Source organism: Aulonocara stuartgranti, assembly GCF_965226115.1.
Source record: "Aulonocara stuartgranti genome assembly, chromosome: 23".
Lineage (NCBI taxonomy): Eukaryota > Metazoa > Chordata > Actinopteri > Cichliformes > Cichlidae > Aulonocara > Aulonocara stuartgranti.
The window spans coordinates 40607501-40628521 of NC_138958.1; the positions used below are offsets into that span (position 1 = coordinate 40607501).

At 41.5% G+C, this 21021-nt stretch overlaps 2 protein-coding genes across 9 annotated transcripts in view; one reads left to right on the top strand and one right to left on the bottom strand.

Moving 5' to 3' along the window:
• Positions 1–258: 258 nt before the first annotated feature.
• Positions 259–16559, bottom strand: tubgcp3 (tubulin gamma complex component 3). 3 transcript variants are annotated; one of them, XM_082525711.1, is made up of 23 exons: positions 16341–16556; positions 15174–15281; positions 14273–14340; positions 13614–13691; positions 13006–13214; positions 11148–11326; positions 10480–10592; positions 9204–9329; positions 9005–9073; positions 8785–8917; positions 8523–8689; positions 6516–6626; positions 6291–6399; positions 5355–5544; positions 5135–5270; positions 4974–5042; positions 4736–4871; positions 4469–4557; positions 4242–4373; positions 4003–4143; positions 3783–3899; positions 3576–3670; positions 259–2366 (listed from the first exon to the last, which is right to left on the bottom strand). In XM_082525711.1, exons 1-23 carry the CDS (start codon positions 16414–16416, stop codon positions 2300–2302), a joined length of 2718 nt encoding a protein of 905 aa, XP_082381837.1. In that variant the 5' UTR covers positions 16417–16556; the 3' UTR covers positions 259–2299. The 3 variants fall into 3 exon arrangements, with proteins under 3 accessions (XP_082381837.1, XP_082381836.1, XP_082381835.1); XM_082525710.1 differs by having other exon boundaries at positions 259–3670; positions 8785–8911; positions 16341–16559; XM_082525709.1 differs by having other exon boundaries at positions 259–3670; positions 16341–16558.
• Positions 16560–17557: 998 nt separating this feature from the next.
• The window catches only part of atp11a (ATPase phospholipid transporting 11A), a 52826-nt gene continuing 49362 nt past the window's right edge, over positions 17558–21021 (top strand). For all 6 annotated transcript variants that reach the window (XM_082524497.1, XM_082524495.1, XM_082524496.1 and 3 more), the window contains exon 1: positions 17558–18033. In XM_082524497.1, coding sequence (XP_082380623.1) covers positions 17989–18033 — 45 coding nt within the window. In that variant the 5' untranslated portion in view covers positions 17558–17988. The remainder of the gene's footprint in view (positions 18034–21021) is intronic.

Below are 21021 nucleotides of genomic sequence, written 5' to 3' on the forward strand. Positions count from 1 at the left end.
TGGTGTTAGTACAACATGGCCTTTAAAATATTATTTTCTATACTTTAGAGAAGATTTTCCCAGGTAAAATGAAGGCGAGGCCTAGAGTAAGTAAGAAGGATGCCTAATCAGGCGAAGCATATTCTTCTGGAATGTTTACCTAGACAAGGTCGATCCTTTTTGACTCATCCCCAGAAGGTGGCAGCAAGTTCAAACAAATCCAGCCCAGACGCAAAGCTGCATAGCACCACGTCCACCAAAGTAGAAAGCCACCACACATTGATATAAAAGCAAATTTATTAAAGAAAAAGCAGGACAGTTTGTATCCCTTTTTTGTTTTTTTTAAACTATACATTATGTGCTATACAACATAGACAGAAACATACAGCCCATAACCGCTGACCAGGTTCAGCTTTAGAGTGATACTTCATCTTTTTATGTCTATTTGAAGGAATTCATTGTCCCAAAGCATTTAAGTGGTCTTCAGACCATAAGCAGCACCCATGTGTTTCACTGAAAATAAAAAAAACAAACAAACCACACATCGAAAATCAAACTTGACTATCGCACACGTTCACACAGAGGGGCCAGGGCTTCTCAGAGGCTGTCACAAATACTGACAGTTTACCAAAATTGGAGTATAAATCAGCAGAAGTACATATTTTCCCTGTGGAATATTTTTCAGTCAGCAACACTGCTTCAAAACACAACTTAATATAAAAAAACAAACAAACAACACAACCAAAAAACCCACTACTAACAGATGTTAAAGTACTTATTATTTGAATGTATAATTAAACGCTAATGAGGGCGGGGCTAATAAGGGATTTGACAGTGACTGTAATTTGGGCCGTTAGTGAGCCTTTATCTGCAAATGTCAAAACTTTCACCTCACTGCACAAATCTGACTGATAATTCACCGCTTTGGACTTAAATGTTTTTTCAAAGCTTTTCCTCCTTATTAACAAAAACTCAAAGGTTATGAACACGAGGAGGACTTTCTGAGATTTGAAAACTAATAACTGACACATTTCCAGCCTGAATCAATGCTACAATACTTTTTCTCATATGAGGCACACCTCACTTTAATAGACTATTAAACAGAACTCTTATCTTTATAAAATCAGAAAAGCCTCAGAAAATAAAACAGACCAAGCTGACATTTATAAACAAATTATTATTTACACTCTCTTCTTAAAGAAACTCAGAAATCAGAGCGTTTTATATTTCCTGTGGTTTTCTCAGTGAGGAGGAGTGAGGTTGTTGTGGTTGCTGCGAAGATTGTGTTCCTTAAGATGATGCATCTCTTTCGTACGGACACAAAAACACAAAACTAAGGAGAGAAATAAAGTGAAACCCACACTTGCATATGATCTAAATCAACCCTTAACAGTCTTTCCATCGGTTGATACTCAGGTAATCTGATTATTTACAGAAGAAACCGGGTAAAATGAAACTAATGTTGATCCTTAATAAATAAAGTAGTCTGTATGAACACATTCTGCCTGCAAGTGCAACAGTCTGTGTGTGATGTGTGGTCAAGCTGACACTTTAAAAAAACAAAACAAAAAAGAAACACCCTGCACTGTAAGTAGGAGAGACTGGAACACTAGGGTTAGGCCGATAAACGGGTGTGCCAACTCTGATCACACTTCTTTAATATTCGATTTGCCTGTCAGTTTTAATGCTCCGACGCCTGCAGAAACACTCTTGTTGAGAAGCAAAGAGCACAAAACTGACAGTGTTATGAATATCGGCTGTATCGGCTGAACCGTAGTGAGAGCTCGGAGAGCAACGGGTGTCGCTGTGTACAGATGCAGAAACAGGTACAGACATTTTTGCATAAACACTATGTACATACATTATGTGTGTTGGGACTAGATTTGGGAACCCTGCCAAGAGGAACAAAGGTTTGTTATTGTTTTCTCATGAGTAAGGCATGCCATGGAAGGTGGCCCGCTGTGACCCGGTGTGGTGGGGAGCTCAGTCGGACAGCAGCGTTCGTTACCTCCTCCTCCAGTTTTCCCAAAGTTCATTTTAGAATTTGAAGAATTCTCACTGGAATTCGAGCGCTGGACTTGCTTCCTTTTTTGATCCCGCTCAGCTGATTTCATTGAAGCCGTCTGCTTTGATGTCATTACTTGGCAACTGCCGCTGGTCCAGCAATCCCAGAATGCTTTTTGCGTTTCCTGGATCGCTCCTCCAAGGCATGACATCATCACCTCGACATGAAGCGCCTGAAGTCAGCTGTTCAGCCCGTGTCAGTGATGTCATACCCTGCACTCCAATGTGGGAAGCATCCAATGCTGCTGTTGCAGGATCAGATATTTGACAGTCGTCGCCCTCTGGTGGCACCAATTGAGGCGCGCAGCCTTGGCTCTCTGGCCCTGAAGAGGAAAGGAGTCGATTACACACACACACACGCACACACGCACACGCACACACACACACACAAAACCCCCCAGATGATCTAATATTTTCTCTGTAAACTATAGATATGTTAGCAGTGATATCATGAAAGAAACCATTTCCCTTAGCAAATAAATAAATCACTGTTAGAAAAAAAGAAATATAAAATGACCATCAATTGCACTCTTGAGCTCCACGCAAGATCTCGCCTCTTGAACTGAGGGTGATCATGAGAAAGGTGGTGGATCAAGCATAAACTACATGACAGGAGCCTGTTAGTGATCTGAAGGCAGGTGAGCCAACACTCAGCAAGAACACCACTGGTAACCCACCATGTGGTAATTTCAATGGAACGCTCAAGGTCCTCCCTGATCATAAAGGCACATGCACAGGCCCGTCTTAAGTTTGCCAAAGGATTCAGAAAAGGTTTGAGAGAAAATTCTGTGGTCAGATGACACCAAAATAGACCTCTGATGCATGAACTCGACCGACTGTGTTTGGAGGAAGAGAAATGCTGAGTGTAACCCAAAGAACACCATCCCCACAGTCAACCACGGAGGTGGAAATATTATGCTGTGGGGCTGTTTTTCTGCTAAGGGTAAGAAGAACCCAATGAACCTCTGTACCAACTACATTGGTAGTTGACATTCAAATCAATGTATAACTTTAATGTAATGTGAGTAATGCCTCTACATTAAAATGAAACTACCATAAAAAGTAGAGATTGTTCACATCTTTGAAAAAAGATTATTATTATTGTTATTTCCAGATTATTTCCCCCACTGGCTACATACTGTGGATGCAGCCTCAGACGCATTAGGCCGATTAGGTCATATCCTGACATGCGATTCATATCCACTGAGACCTGGCTACTGTAAGTCACATCAGTTATTTCCATTTAGAGTCCATCTGCACACTCAAAATGCTAAAGCCTCGAACAAATTAACCACTTCTCGGAAAATGCAGGAGTCATCAAATATTTGCAACATCACATGATGCATGATTTTCTGCATTTTTATGCGAGAACAATGCGCATAATTTTAGATTACAGTCACAGATTTAAGTAAAATTTATAAATGGACCTACTAAGTATTAGAACGGTAATAATTACAGTTTCAAAGGACACCAACTTAATGGAATAAACTCTGATATAGGTCATTTTGGTTTTGGAGTCTTTAAAGTCAAACCTGTAGTGCTCATTGAAGTCCAGTCTGAAGCTGAGGAAGCGCAGGCTCTCATCGGAACTGGTCATCAGCAACACCAGGAACTGTTGGACGATGCTCTGAGAGGGAGAGATGAAGGGAAGGAAAAAAGTGAAATGAATTGCAATGGCTGATTCCACTGAATACAGTTCATGACGAGCAGCAGCTTTAGGTGGTGGCTCGAGCTGGTACCTGATAGAAGTGTGTTAGGATCCGGAGCTGTGAGCGCATCTTTGGTATGGTTTCCTGGAACTCTTGAATCCTCTTCTTTTCCTCTGCTTCCTGCTCGGCCGTCACTCCCCACTGACCCTGAAAGACGACGCAAGAAACAGATGACATAGCATCACTCACTATGCATCCATCTCCAGCCAAAACAACAACAAATATACCTCTCTTCCCTTTCATTACTTACCTCCTCCTCTCTCTGCCGCCTCTTCTCCTCATACTGCAACCTGAGGCTGAGTTCCTCCAGCGCTGAGCGGTAGAGGGAGTCCTGGGCGCTTTGAAATTCAATGATTTGGTCAAATATGGCCCTCAGCTGGTTCAAAAGAGACTGGAGATACAATAACAGAGTTTCATTAGGGGTATGCAAAACAGGGAAACAGAGGAATGACTAACAGAACACAGAAATCTTGTGTGTTTGTGTGTTACCCTGCTGTTATTGTCCAGCAGGCATCTTGAAATAATGGTGTCTAGGAAGACGTCGTGGGCAGCGATTATGTGGTCGAGGTCCTGAGCCTGACGCACTTTGCTCCACAGCTCGTCCCAGGAGCACTCCAACACCTGCGCACACATCACAGTTTACTACTGTAACTGATACGGTTTACTGAGGTTTTACAGCCTGCGATAGTAACAGCGCTGCTGCTAATGGACCTGACCTCAAAGGTGATGTAGTACTGCATTTGATGGATGAAGTGGACCATCTCGGAGGCCAGGATGTGACACTGATGCAGCACGCCGGACAACTCTGCAGGGTAAAGAGCACAAGGGCGGGTCATGTTATACAACAGGAAGTAGGCATGCTATCAAAATATAAATATATTTTGCCATAATGCTGCAAAAGATTACGTACAAAAAACCTGAAAGAAGGATGAGAGTTAATTTCAAGTGAGTTCTCCACTAAGTATGTGTGTGCGTTTAAGTACCAGGCATGGTTTTTAGTAACTTGGCGTTACACATCTGTCCCTTCCAGATGTCAGTCAGCGTGTACTCCATCCTCTTGGCCCTCCACAGGAAATTGAACACCCGCAGGTAGTGGCCCATGCACTCCCTCGTAAACACCTGACAATATACACACAGACAAATGGTAATACTCACATCTTCAAGCTTCCACATGCAAAAAAATAAAATAAACAGAACATGTAGGAGGCTGTGTGTAGTCACCGTTGAAATCGGTCCATCAACATGGTAGTCCAGACTGAAAACATCCCAACCTGTATCACCAGGAGACACCTGGAGGCCACACAAGATGAGCCATAGTGAGAAAAAGGATCATTCTTCATTATTAATTCAATTACTTCCTAACAAGCAGGTGATGATGCTACCTCTAGCAGGCGTACGTCCAGCCTCTTGAGGATCTCAGCGTTATCATACTGAGCGTTGGTGGCCCTGACTGCCGTCTCCAAGATACCAGTCAGATTGTGTTGGTATAAAGTGGTGGCAGGACGGGCCAGCTCTGGTCTGAGATTAAAACATGTAGCATATGAGAAAATTAGGACTTGCAGCTTGATCATCAGTGTTATAGATCAGGAAGGAAAACCATACTTCAGTAGGTCCATAAGGTGTCTGATGAAGTCTCCCTGGCCCAGCAGCAGGTATCTCCTCATGGCCTGCAGGTGCTCCAGCAACAGGTAGTTACGGTTGAGGACATCCAGCAGGTACTTGCTGGTGTCGAAGTAGGCCGCGTCGATCTTCTCCTGGAACGCTCCCTCCAGGTCAGACAGCAGCTCTGCGGCTACGTGAGCAAGAAGGTATCAAATGGAGTTTCTCTGCTGGCTACATTTTACACATTAATGAATGGCGGTCTTTTATATAAGATGAAAAAAATTTATGAAACATTTTTAAAAGAATTTTTTTATATTAGAGTTCAAAACTGCTGATTCATGGACAAATATTAATATGGATTAAAAAAATGTACCTTATTTATCAAATTATTACAATTATTTATTCCTAAGCGTTTAGATTTTTGCTGTAATTTTGGACTAACCCTCCTATTTTCCTTTGGATTCAGGGTCAACCAAGTCTTTGAACTGTTCTACTAGACAATAAGAGAGAAAGAGAACGTCCTTCAGCTCATATTCTAAAAGCCACAGATCAAACTGGTTAGATGAAGTCCTACAGACAGAATCAATAGACTACAGCTGAGTATACCCAGTTCTTCTCTCCAGTCAAAAGGAGAGAAGGACAAGGCCCAAGAGCATCGACCAGTGTTCACTAAAAACAACAAACGTCAATACAGTGTAATGAAATCAATACGATGAAGACAGAACACACATATACACAAAAGGAGGCTCCAAGTTGGTTATGAGCGTATTTCATGAAAACACTAAAATTAAAGCAACACAGCACTCTGAAAAAGCCAGCAAACCTCTATTCACAACTTCACCATACTGGTTTTTCTTCTTAATGTCCCATTATGGGCTGTCAGAAACAAAACAAATGGAAGTATTATCTATGAATTTGCTTTCCTGAGACGCTTACCATCTTTTGGAGTGTCTGCAGATTTCGACGCTGCCGTGATTTTGCCTGGCGGCGTTCTATCGTGGCAAACCTGATGCAGGAAGTTGATGGATTTGCCGATCAGCAGAACCTAAAGGGATAAGAGAAAGGGAGGAGATAGCAGCTCCTTTTCAGTCATTTCACAGTCTCGTCTACAAAAGCATGCTCTCTGGCATCCAGTGAAGACATCTGTGATGGCACGCGTACCTTGCGTGCCTGGTCCATGGTGATGAACGAAGGGATCATCGACTTCCTGAGGGAGTACTTGTCGTGCCACAGACGATCGGTCTTCACGTTGGGATCTGATGCTACAAAGAACTATGAACACACACATAGAAAAACACACACTTAACAGTTTTATTTTGCCTGCTGGGTTTAATATCCGGTGTAACAATCAGATAGGCGCTGGTACGCATGTTGACTTTGAAGGTATATTGACATACGCTACCCCACATTCCCAGTGATATTGATATAGCCTGAGGTTGCGTTACATAATCGTTTCTTTTAATTTCTCTATAGCCAGCACAGTGGTTGCATTTGACATTTTTTCCCATTACAACTAGCCCTCACTGTCCTCCATCAGCAAACAAGCCCTTTCCCATTCCCTCAGAAGTTCTACTAGATGTTGCCGACTTAGTCACCTAATATTGAGACACCTTCATCCACAAAACAAGCAACTTTTTAGACAAACTTCAGCTGCTTTTAGTTGAAGACCAGTACAGCCATATGAGCACAGTTTTCCCTGCATCTACTCCTTTCACTGAGTAGCAGCAGCACACTTAGCTGACTGCATGGTAGCTGATATGCACATGAACGACCAGTGGATGTGAACTAACTGTACTTATCCAGACAGGAAGAGGCGCTTGGCTGAACAGAGTCTAATGTAACATTTGTCACTGAACAAGTAAGTCTATAGTCAGTGTCCAGACCGTTGCAGAGGTTTCCATCCTTTGTCACATTCACTTAAATTATCCATTTACTTCAGTGTCAGTACAGCAGCCTCAACTGGCCGTCTAATGAGGGCGCTGAAGGCTGTGTACAAGGATACATTTTAAAAACTGATATCAACTGTCAGGCTCACTTTAAATTCATCGTTATGAAGCTGTGTGTGGCTGAAATAAGACTTTCACAAGCAGTGTCACTATGAAAACCACAAGGATGACATTTAAATGCCTGATCTACACGCAGAAGCAAACAGCCTTTTTGAATTCTAAAGCCTTAAGTTGGATTAAGTGTTTTTTAAGTAATTATTAAGTTATGAAGGTTTAAAAATGCTGCAAAAAATTGTATTAAAAAAAAGTGCCAAATTTTGATCTACCTGTTTGTGTGCATGCATTGGTAAGCTATGTGATGCTAATGATGTGTAGCTCCATGTCAGCTACACCAACTACACATTTACTTCATACCATGCTTGGTTAGTTAAGTTGATTCTTGATCGTTTGTTGTTTAATGACTCGTACTTGCCTGAAATAATGAAAAATGTCCTACTACGCTCCAACTTCAAAGTGACAAGTTTTCAGTGGTAATAAAAATGATATGTATTGTTCTGAAAACACAATGTGGCTGATGCAATAAAGTTGGGCCTAATTCTAGTTTGATTATTAATAACTGCACACTGTCAAATGTGCGCAGTTAAAAGGAGAAAACAGTGCGAATAAGCATTTACTGGCTCATTGCCTGAGAGTTCTGCAATGTTACAACCTACAGTGCCTTATTTATTTAAGCCTTTCAGCCATAATTACAGCTGTTGTTTAGAGTGCGTTTTCACAGGCTGTGTGAGATCTCCTGGGTAATTTCACTCCTGAAAGCTCCAGTAATTTCTAACTCTGTGTTCTTAAACACAGCACTTAAAACCAAAAGTCCAAGCGCTCGGTAATGGTCCGCGCTGGACACATAAATACTGTGTGCGCGAGAGCAATAGAAAGAGAGAAAGGGCGGGGAGAAATAAAGGAGACACATTCATCACTGTGGTCTCCATTACACTCCTCTCATCAGTTCTCATTTAAGGGGCCGTCCTGGCTCTCCTCTCTCTGTAATGTTCCCTCTCATTGGGGTCAAACATCAGAGCAGTCAGAGAGAACATGCGCTGTAATTCTCCGATTCTCTGTAAAGACATTCATCTTTCTCATTGAATTTTGATGCACTGCTCTGCATTTATTTTGATTACAAGAGGTTTTTATTACTGCGCAGAAAAGATCAGAGAGGCATGTGTACCTCGTGGTAGGTGTCTTCTAATTCCCCGTCGTATATCCACCTGTAGAGGAAGTTGAGAATGGGGTGTGACACCAGGCTGAGGATGTGTTGAACAAGCGCTCTCATCTGTGGGTCTCCCGTTTTCCCGTAGGCATGAACTGCTGAAGCCAGCTCGCCACCCTTACGACCTAATGACACACAATGCGGGGACACTTAGAATGCTATATTCAGTTTAGCATGTTCACCCACCTACATTAAAACCAACAAGCACACGTCCACACACCCTGGCAGAAGTCGACGAGGGCGGCGAGCGTTTTGAGCCTGACTTTAGGGTCGTACATCCAGACCAGCAGCCTCCTGAGGGTCAGACTGCTCTCTGTGCACACGGTCACACCCTGGTCATCCTCCACCTGCAGCTACAGCACAGAGAAATTACCTTAGATCAAGCGTCTGCTGATTTTTCCATTACACATTTCCTCATTGTCAGCACTAATTTTGTTTACCTGCGAGTGGAGGACAGAGAGCAGCCTGTAGTACTCCTTAAGCTCCTGGTGGAGTGAGGCACAGAAGCTCTGAGTGGAGAGGAGAGGTCGTGGGTGGAGAAACACAGAAACAGAAAGGTAAGCATTAGTTGAGGACTGTGTGATAAAACTGACGTGAACAATTAATTCACATGGCAAATGTGCACACGCACTCACATACCTGTCCAACCAATCCAAAGGCCCGGTCGAGGCTTCTGGCATCAGTGTACTTCCTGACTTTGTTGTGGAGCCAGCCAAGTTCAGCCAGTCTGCTGCTGGTGTCCCTGAGGGACTTGCACAGCACCACCTAGTGAGTCAGAGAACACATTACAACACATATAACAACATCTGCTTGTTTATTCTTCCACCAAGACCAGAGCGGAGGCAAAGCTATGTCCGTTTGCTAATTTATCAGCAGGACTTGGCAAAAACTCACGAGCTGTATTTCATTAAACTTGGTAGAAAAGTGGGCAAAAGTAGAACCCATTAAATTTTAGTGCAAATTCTGAGATGCAGCACTGGCTTTGGAAGACGACTGCATTATCATATTGTTCTTCTAGTTAAGCGTATGACAAAAAGGGCCAGCGTGATTTTTAATGCCATGTAGTAACTATTATGCATGCCATGATTTGACCCTGACAGTGATCCAAATACTGGAATATTTACTCTCAGCTTATTTTTAAACTATAGTATTAGTTTAATATTAGGCCTATGGAAAGGAATCTCTAGCACAGAGTTTATAGACATAATCAAGGTATAATTAAAATCTTAATCAGCCACTTTCATTAAATCGCTCACTATAATTTACGCAACACATCTATGACTAACAAGGCCGCCTTGCAGCAGACGACCTTGTTTCCGGGCTGAAAAGTTCGCATTAAATTTTCATCTGCTTAACAAAAACCTTTTATCACTGGAGCCTTACAGAGAGCTTAAGTGGCCAAAGCAGCCTCCAAAATATCTCCATCCTTGACTAATATATCTGTGCTCTCAGTGGCTCCGTCTCCATCAGGTGGACGGTGTCGGCAGATCGAACACAAGTCTAAGTTTAGCGTCACGGAGTGAGAATATGGGACAAGTTCCATCTATGGCCTTCCCATCGATAATGTGGCAAAAAGGGGAGGAGAGGGGGAATTAAATAAACTGTCAGGACAGACAAAAAAAAAAATAGGAAAGAGAAAGTGGGAGAAGATCGATGTGACTCAGAGCCAAAAAGCTTTATATTGATCTGTTGAATCTTGGTTCTAAAGTTCAGTCAACAAAAACAGTCTTGATTTCATATCATCTATTATGCCTAATAAAGAAAAGTGATCTTTGAGCAGCTGGAGCTCCAGGACTTGGATCCGCTGCAAGTCACTGTGGGATGGTGATGATTATTACTCTATGAAATGTGTGTACCCTGCTGAGCTGATTGGTCTATTAAGAGCTTTTACAAAGCTAGACGCCAGTTTGGGTACCTTGCTGTCTATTTTGTAGCAGTTATCCTGCGCGCTCATCTTGATGAACTTGCCGTCAATTCCCTGGAAGACGTAAAGGATGTCCCGCACCAGCGCCGCCTCGTTCACCTCACCTGCGCACGCAGAATGTGGAGGATTATATTGTGTTAGAGGGGAAGTGAGAAATGAAAATGAAACTTTAAGATCTCATGGTACATGGATTTCTCAGATAAACTCAAATGTACAACAGGACAGACTGAATGAATAATGCAACACATGACACAACAATGGGAGACACAAGGGGACGTCTGGCTATGAGTGATAAATTGAGAGAGATCTGCTCAGAGCCTGCTCCAGGATACTTCCTCTGAATGCAACATGTTATGTATTTAGAATGTATGGAGGTCAAAAAGAGTTAACTTTTGTTATTAAAATGGTAAATGGCCTGTATTTGTATAGCGCTTTTACTAGTCCCCCATAGGGACCCCAAAGCGCTTTACACACCCAGTCATCCACCCATTCACGCACACATTCACACACTGGTGGAGGCAAGCTACAGTTGTAGCCACAGCTGCCCTGGGGCAGACTGACATTCAGTGCATAGTAAATGCACTGAATGTCATGGAGGGTTTTATTTTTTTGGCACGGTCGTGCAGACCTGAAACCCACACTGTATACATGTCACTCACCGGCTGGGTCACCATCTCGGCGAGGACGCACTACTCTGGCAGCGGGGACCGGAGGCCCGAGGGGTGGCCGAGCGGCGGGCGGAACCATAGCGGAGCTGGGCGAGGAGCTTACAGGCAAAGTCCAGGCTAACCGTGAACCCAGAGGCTGACCGCCTCCAGCTGCAGGCTGAGGTGGCTGGCTGAAACACAACAGCACATTTACTTTAGTTATGGCTGAGCCGTTCTGGATTTTTGTATATACATTTACTATGCACTGAATGTCATAATAATTAGGGATGACGCCATGTTCATGTTTACAAAAGACTGATACTCTTTTCAATGAAACAGTTATACTGTTCTGATCGAGTGGCGCCTTCTAGGGCTGAAAAACTAAACCAGCATGGGCCACTGTAGTTCCTTTAGTGGCCACTTAAGGCTCACATTTGCCAAACTATTCCTCAAAGCCTCGTTAAACATGTTAAAACAACCAACTTAACAGCATCAAAACCCTTCTTCCAAAAACATTTTCAGTCTAACCAGTCATTAAGAAGGGTGTGGTTAGCTTAAAGTCTAGGGCGTTTCATCTGTTTTTGCTGACAGTTTTGCAACCACAGCCAGCTGTAAGCAGCTGCTGTCTGCTGGACCTCACCTTAGATAAGTGGAGTGACTGAACTGAAGCTCTTAACTGTGCTGTTGGTGCCTTTTAAAGAATTTTAAATGCAATTAACTGACCAAAATGTTTGTGCTTCAGTTTTGATGAGTGAAATTAAATTATTAGTCCATTACTAATTAGCAGGTCCTTGTGTCTATACGCTGGTTACAGCTCCCTAACTAAGCTTCCTAGTGTTAGCTATTAAATTACACTGATTCTAAAAAACACAACGTGGCAACAGCCAGGATGCAAATATTGACAAAATAAGAGGTCATGCGAGTGAATACAGGATTGCCTTAGATGGATGTACTGTGTTGAAGTGGTTAGCACTGCAGAGTAAGAAGGTCTTGGGTTCAAATCCACTGGCCATCTGGGCCCTCTGTGCAACCTCAAGCTGGTGTCGCAGCAACCGCAGCACGTGTGTGCAATCGGTCAGTTTTTTATGCAATCGTAATCTGCCAGACTCACAGATTATATAAAGGGAGATGTTGAAACGTTATAAACAGTATAAAGTGCGTATAAATGGTATGGAGCTCACTGTTTGCATAACGCATAAATGGGACCTCAGCCCTGCAATATACTGGTGACATGTCTAGGCTGTACTCTGCCTCTCATCCAATCACAACTGGGACAGTGTCCCACCTTCCCCAAGACCCTGAATTGGATGTGGAAGAAAATGGATGATGTGGCTGACAATCACAGCAAAGAACAGAAATCTCACAATCAAGATTTGAGTTCAAATTTGGAATTTCTTTGGGAATTCAGCAGTTACTTTTTGATCCCTTGGAAAGTACTGGAACAGTCATTAAATAAAGCAATCCCAGCACACATCTTTGTACTGTTACTTAATTATCACTGTGTGTTGTCCAGAGCCATGGGAAAACTTGATGTTTTCAAGAGGATAAATTGCCTTTTAAAGACGCAAAGGTGAACCCAGACAGCCCAATGATCATTGTTTACTAAAGGCCCACTGCATTATTAATAAGAAAAAAAATGGGACTAAATGGCCGTTAAACTGTGTTATAAGGGGTCAAGCTGAGAGGAAAGAGGCAAGTTCACTTTCTGCTACTAAATGATACCTCTTGTATCTGACATAGGGCTTCTCACACAAACACATCAGAAAAACAACCCTTCACTGCAGAGCTTTTCGGGGCTGCCTAAAACCTCTGGTACGTGGCTTTGACATGGAAAGCTGAAGTTTTAACAAGCTGATATGAAGATGCTCACCCTGCAAGCAGTGGCTGTGGTGTTGGTGTAGGTCCGTTCAGTGTGTAAACTCCTAGACTTGAAATCCCACTGGTCCCGACACTAGCTGACAGGCCGGTGCTCCTCTCCCCATAGCTCAGGGCCAGGCTCTGCGGACGGGTGCAATAGAATGGGGTGGAGTGGGCGTCCCTGGGGAGGGCTTGGGCAAACAGTGCCCCGTAGTTTCCAACCTAGGAAGTACAATCAGACATTGAAGGTCTCCAGAATCAAGTATCAGTGCATATACACACGTAATCACTATGATCCAAAAGCTCGAGCTTTTAAACATTCAGTTTAATTTTCTTTCTACTCTTGGCTTTGTATGATATCACAGAGAGGGGATATCCTTATATATTCATCATGGCTCATAAGTTGCTATAAGCACTGAAGCTTCCACCATCTGCAGTTCAGATCATCTGTTTGTAAAGAGGTAGCCAGTCTGATGAAACCTCACCTGGGGTGTTGACCCAAGGCAAATGTAAGATATATAAGAATGACTTTTAACTCTGATTCATGTAAAGCTACTCTAATCTAAAAGATTTTGTGTGTGTGTGTGTGTGTGTGTGTGTGTGTGTGTGTGTGTTCCCCACCCTGCTGGATGGTTTGCGGGGGTCTTCAGAAAGGCTAAGCAACAAGTAGAGAACTGACCAGCGATGCTTTAGAACACCCTGCAAACAGGAAAACAACATTAAAAAAATACCACCTTCAAATCAGTTCAATTCGATCTCATTTACATAGCGCCCAATCACAACAACTGTCACCTCGAAGCGTTTTAAGGTAAAGACCCAAAATCAATACAGAGAAAACCCCAACATTAGACAACCCCTTATGGCCAAGCACTAGGTGAAAGTGGGAAGGAAAAACTCCCTTCTAACAGGAAGAAACCTCCAGCAGAACCAACCTCAGGGAGGGGCGACCATCTGCCATGATTGAGCAGGGGTGAGGAGAGTGAGACAGGACAAAAAGCACCCTTTGGAAGACTCTTTCATTTAATAAACAAAACAGTATTATTATCTGGAGGGGTGACTGTGGCGACTAGTGAGACTTATTAATAAACAAATAAATTAATATACAATTAATGACCAGTACTGTGTTATCAGCCCTTCAGAGGCTTACTCTGAACCAAATTAAACAGGTCTCTGTTTTATGCAAGCAGGCTGTATCATGCGTCAAGTGGGAAATTGTTCCATTAAAGCTTTAATACCTCTGTGGGTAATAATACCTTTCAGAGAGAAATCCAAATACCAACCTGTGTCTGAAGTTTCCTGTGCAGCTCCGAGAACAGAGCTGCATCCGCTTCTCTCCGCTGCTTCAGCACTGCAAGAGCATTAAGACCGACTGTGTTAGGTGGCGTTTCTCCTCCATGAATGGCTCATTTAACAGATGAACAAAGCTGGAAATGGTTCTGTGCCAAACAGGTTTTTAAATAACAAAAAGAAACTCTCCACAAATGGGATATTGTTAAAACTGCAGACCGAGACAAAGAAAAGTAGGAAATGTATTGTGGAGGTTCAAAGAGAAAGCCAGCAGACTGCAGCGCCCTTCTGAAAGCCCAAAGTTGCTCATCAAGATAAAGCATGCTGTGTTTGTATTTATAACTGCCCTCATATTGACAACCAACCCTCCAGCTCTGGTACACCCTGTCACTGCTGGCATTTAGAGCTGCAAGACAAATGCTATTTCTTTAGCAGTCACTGGAATACATTATTTCATATGCTCAAACTCACTCAAAATTAATTTCATTTAAATGTCTGACTGTTTCACATCATTAGCCAATATAAAATATCCAGTTATCACTTTTGTGGCAATGTTGCAATTAAAATACACAAAGACTAAGCAAAAACTTCTCATAAGTCCACCTGGGATAAATAAATGCTGTACAGTAAGTGCTGTGCTATTTTGGTTTCACAGTCTGCCGCAAAGCTTGGATCAATGTTTTCCCACTAATGGTGTGACCTTGCTTCCATTTAATTCAAATAGGATTCTGTAGTATGGTGGAATAAAGATTTTCCAGCACATGTATTAAAGCTGGCATTCTGACATAAGGGGATCAGATGTCACAATGACTAAATGAAGTAATATACAGTGGATTATAATGGATTTGCTTTCACAGAGGGAGGGAGGAAAGCATCAATCCAAATGCCACTCACGCTCTTTCTTTATCTTCTCTGACACCAGGAACTCGTCTCGTTCAATAGTAGGGGCATAGTTACTGCCAATGACTCGTACTGCGTACTGGAACTGGTGGGCAACTTCAGCTGAAAAAACAAAACAAAAAACAAATATCAAGACATGACTAACAGCTTGAAGGAATGTACAAATGACAGCGTGTTGACTGGGGGATTTTTTCCCCTGTTACATCATTACTTTACTTATTTTCCAAAAGCACAAACAGGATATAACAAAATGAACTTGCAGACCAGGAGAGTGCAGATTTGCCATTACTTTAATAAGGATAATGTATGATGGGACAGTGTTACTAACACTTTAGATACATATTTTAAAAGCTAATTCTCATTGCAGTTGCTAACTACAAAGGTTTTGGGCCTTTGATCAAAAGTGACTTAAAAAAACAAAAAAAAAAAAAAAACACTGCTTCTGCCTCTATCTACAACAGGGGCCTGCAGCTAGCCAGGCAACTGCATCCAATTTACCACACAGATTAGAAACAGAGCTAAGTGGCTAGCAATCTAAAAGATAACCGAGAAAGGCGAAGCACTTTATTTGAGCAAAAGTAACGGTGTAAGACAGCGACTCGTGGAAGTACCGTGAAGCTGTTCAGCTGGATGTGCAGCATCTGGCCAAGCCAATTGGCTGACAGATACGCGAACCGAGTCCCCGCTACGTCCCGTTTTTCCTCACAGCTAAAGCGATAGCCACATAAAAAGAAATCAATATATTTTCTTAATAATTTAAATGTGACATTGTAGTGACATGTTTACTCCCGAAGGCCTTAAGAAATTAATAAAATCCTATCTTCAATTCGGCAATTGTCCGAAAGACTGAGCAGCAGTTATTTAAGTAAAACTTCAACCGTTTTCTACAATATTCAGTCTGCAAAACAAACCTGGTGAGTCGGCGCCCGCTGCTTAAAACGTTTGATAAACAGAAAAATCAGAGCGGTCTAATGTGAAATATTAATACCGAATTTGCCACTGGAAGTTAATCACTCACATACTGCTTCGTGTGAAGCATGTATGATTAATAACAGGACGCGAAACAACAAAAAATAGATTTTTTGAATGAGGTTAGGTTTGGCAGTTCCTGACTACTACAGTAGTCAGTAGCGCGAAGCTTGCTAGCAGTAACGGATGTACCTTCGCTTTTCCCCGTGATTCTGCAGCAGAGGCTTTGGAGAAGGACGTTTGGCGATTTCTGATCCAGGGTTGCCATGCTCTCCGTGGCAAATGGGCAGTGTGTTCCCCCAATAAATGAATAAATGTGAATGAATAATATGAACTAACTCAAATCCCCCACTACGAGCAACGCCATTTTGACAACTTCAGGCAAGCTAGGAAGAATTTGACAACGACCAGCGCCATTTGCCTTCAAAATAAAAGCATACATGTTCTTACCTATTTCTTTTAAAAACTTGCACAACACTAACGAAGGCTCAATAAATAATGTACACATTAAAACTAGAAGCACTGTTCCGCAAAAAAATAACAAGACGATAATACATACGACGCCAAGAAAGACGAGGAAGACAAGATAACCAGATAAATCAATATGTAAGGGGAACTTGTAATGTAAAAAAGAACCTTTTGACTGGTAAGACCAAAGGTGCAACATGTATGCCGGATGTTTAATTATCTACCAGTCCCATTAATAAATAAATAATGAACGGCAAAAATACCAAAACAACTAAAAGCCTATTTATGACATATCATTAATAAAGTTGTTACAGTTTAAACCAAAATCCATCACGTAGGTTTTATTTTGAAGGTTCAATCAAGAAACCGTGGTTATTATTTCTATTTTTACGGCGGACTTTCAACAGAACCCGCCGAAAAGCGTCTCCAGGAAACAGGGCGCGGACAAGTGGATGAAAATATTTCCCTCCTGAAACGTGGTGCCATGAATTATTTTGTTCTGACCCCGCTGACCTGCCTGTTACAAACCGATGCGTCACGACAGCAGTAATAACTTGTAATAATGAGTCTAAAATATTATGAAAATCTCTTCTCATTTTAAACCGAGCTTGAAAAAGTGGATGAGATTTGAGATGGAAAAGGAATATAAATTTTACCTTTCAAATTCCTTATTTGTTGTATCACAAAACTTTAGTTAACCTAAGTAATAAACAAACAAATGAATAAATAAATAAATGCGATTATGTGTAAGTTATGTGTATTTCTGACATTTTCTGTAATGATTTCAGCACCATATCTATGGATAGCACCAGTCTGTTTTATTTTATTTTATTATTTTTTTAAGTTAAAAAAAATACTAAATATCCCACAGTTAACTGAAACACCCAATCAATAATTACTCTTCACAAACACTAGAGCGCGCATGCGTTCACCCCCGGTGCCAGAGCCACCACCTGGCTCCACGTGACGTAGATGAAAGAAAATCTCTTTTGGCCGCGGCGCGAGACAAGAAGATTATTAGTACACGCGCAGAGGGGGGAGAGAGAGAGAAAGAGGGAGCGCGAGAGAGCTGGATATTAGTTTGGCTTCTAGTCTTTTAGGAGGAGCAGCTCGCTGCCCGTGTGAACTGTCTTCAAACTGTAGAAGACGCACAGACAGACACTCCCCCGTTTAAAGCCCGTTGCGGGGTCCGTAGGTGAGTTTGGAAGCGAGTCCTTTTTTTCCAATTCAGGAAGAAGAAGACGGGGGAGAAGAGAAAGTCATGGACAGAGGAGTAGAATTAAAAAGAAGCTAGCGCCCGCAGTAAAAATAACCTTTGGAGGAGAAAAAGACAGAGAGCAGAAGAAGTGTCCGGAGAGGGAAGAGGAACAGGATGGGGATGGATTTCAGCACTCTGCGTACTCTTATCAGCCGATATGTAAGTTTGTTTTTCCTTTTTTCTTTTTTTAAAAATTAAATACCCTTATTTTCACATTAACACATGCGACTAGTTGCCTACAAACCAAAGATATTTCCATTTTAAATCAAACCTGTGACCTTTTTTGTTATCACCGTTGGTTTAAAATTCCGACGAAGCGGCTCTCAGAGGATTAGGTTTCAATAAAGGGAGTGGAAAGCAACTCACTGAAGAGTGGTTGGGAAACTTCCCGACACTTAAAAATCGTGTGACTAATTAACCTTTATCAACTTATATATTTTTTAACTTTTTCCCCACGTCCCTTTATTTCAACTTCAACAATGACATTTCGGCAGTTTTAAGTTACTTTTTTAAAGTTCATTGCTCCACAAATGACACTAGATCCCCACTACTCTGATCTTGAAAGCACATGTAAAATGCATCTTTCACTGATATTCTTTAAATATATATCAGCTATTTATGTTGAAGCATGTGTTAAATAATAAGCTCCTCACATATCTGTTAGTGCTGAAAAACATTGTATATATATATATATATATATATATATATATATATATATATATATATATATATATATATATATGTCGAAATGTGAGAGAGATATTATTTGGTATGTACAAAATTGTTCCAAGTACTTTTGCAGATACTGTTCAGACATCTTTAAACAACAAACGCGGTGTGATTTGAATGAGTGAAAGGTTGAGTCACCTCACAGTATTGGTAAGTGGTGGGTGGGTGACTACCTATCTGCTCATGGCAGAACATGCCAAAAAATGCAGACAGGCAGCTATTATCATTCATGTCATGGTTGCCACTCAGTCTCATTGCTACCTCCCAGTAGAACAAAATGGAACATGAATTATGTAATCCACTTGTTTTCTCCCTGCTAGTCAAATCGATGGGCAGCATCTATATGGGTTACATTAGGCTCGGCAGTAATGTGCTTGACAATAATCCAGACAGTGCGAGCCCTGCTCACATGAGAGCCAGTGAGGTTTATACCCCAGCTCCGTACTCAGCTGAAGCTTAGGCACTGCTTCCCAACTGTTGCAACTAGCTGATTAAATACAATTCCCTGCTGTGTGGAGGGTGAAATGGAGCCATGTAGCTAGAAGCATGAAGAGAGAAGCCGGTGACTGGTGTAGGATGTGGGATGCTGATGAGGTCTGCTGCTGTAATTGGTCTGGATAAATGCTTTAGGTAAATGGGTTAGGGCTAAATTGATTGCATTGCTGCTGTGGTTGAAAGAGGCTGCTGAATACTTAAGATCAGGGTCAGGAACATCCATCTGTTTGTCAGATGAAGGATTCTCCCTGTGACCAAGTCTGTAAAGTGAAGCTAAATGTAAATTCAGGCTTTATACTATTTCTGCTATGATGTAAAGAGCCTGTGGTACGAACAAGCTGCTAAAAACATACTAATAACAAATGTTTGTAGAGTATTTAAATATGACAATTGGTTTAATTTTCAGGTGTTTATAATGACATGTAAACACAGTAATAATATGCCTAGTATCTTAGTCATGTTCTCATCTTCTGAGTTTTCTAAGTATTTCATGTATAGACTTGTTTGTGGCTGTAATTCAGAAACCAGTCTCCTTTGAGTCTCTGGGCTTTGGGCACGTTGAGATTTGTTTCACAAATAGACGTAACAACTGTGACAGATTTTACAGCCTGATAAAGGATCCCTGTGATTTCACAACAGCTCAACAATAAACTGAACTGAACTATGAGAGAATTTTCATCATTAAATGTTAGTGCGTGTTTCTATTAACATGCCGACACGTGCAGTAAACATTTAAAAAGCAGCCAAAGATCAGAATTGAGGTTGTGTGAATTTGTTAATTATGATGCTTCACACAGAAACATTAAAAGGCCCGCTGTGCATGTACTGAAATTTTCGTTATTCACTCTATAAATACATCAATGTTTTCATGCAAACAGAGTGCAACTGACAGTATTGGGTTACGTACAGTGCATCTTTGTTCTAAAAAAAGTAAATATTGTGTCAAGGCTCATTGTTTCTTTAAATGAGGTGGTGTGAGGAATGTTTAGAGTGGACGCATGATGAAAAATATATCTGTACTGTGGATAATCTACCGCCTTGTGTTTAAAAAGCTGTGCCATCCGTCTTGTGCTATGTCAGTAGAAGCCACAGTAAATTTTATTATTGCGATTGTGCCAAAACTTTCTCTGTTATGCTACAGGCTTGCAGAGGGAAAGTACAAATGAAATAAACAGGTTTAACTGGGGTTGCTTTGTACCTGTTTGTTACCTTTTGCTCTGCAACAGGGTGTGGATCGTGGTGGTGAAAGTCAGTCTCGTCAGTCGCTGCCGCCTCAAATTAGGTAAAAGCTAAATGATGTCATATAAGCCTACAGTATAGCTCTCTTTAAAAGTGTAACATGCAGAGTTGTTCATGTAGTGGCTGCCTGTCCTGTCTAGACCAGTTTAAAATCAAATGTGATGCTGGTAGCACCAAGAGCTCTGAGATACAGTGTAGTTATTCCAAAACAGGTGGCTCACCCTGTTTTGTTCTTTTCCTGAGTTAATTTTAGTCACTGAAATTCTTTGAAGTACTGTTTTATATATTTTCTAACCTGTCTTCAGTGCTCCTCCTCAAGTCTTTTTTTTAGGAGATATCAGGAGAAGCACTGTTTAATTGGATTATATAACAGAATTATAAAAGAGTTAGGAAAAAGCACAACGCTACGGTCAGCTTTCTGTCTCAGGAGTGGCACAAAATACAAAGTTAAGTTTTCTCCAGAATTAAATACTTAGATCCAGTGACTTTGTGTCTATCAACGCAAATCACCCATAATGCTGTATATTGGGTGTAACGTCCCAACAGCAGACACAGCTGCTGGTGCAAAGGGACAGAGACAGATATCAGCAGAGCAGCTGAACGTAAATGGTGTTAAGTTGTAATATTTGCCCTTTTTCTCCCCTTATAAATTTCTTGTGTTATAAAGAGTCAATGACAAGATAA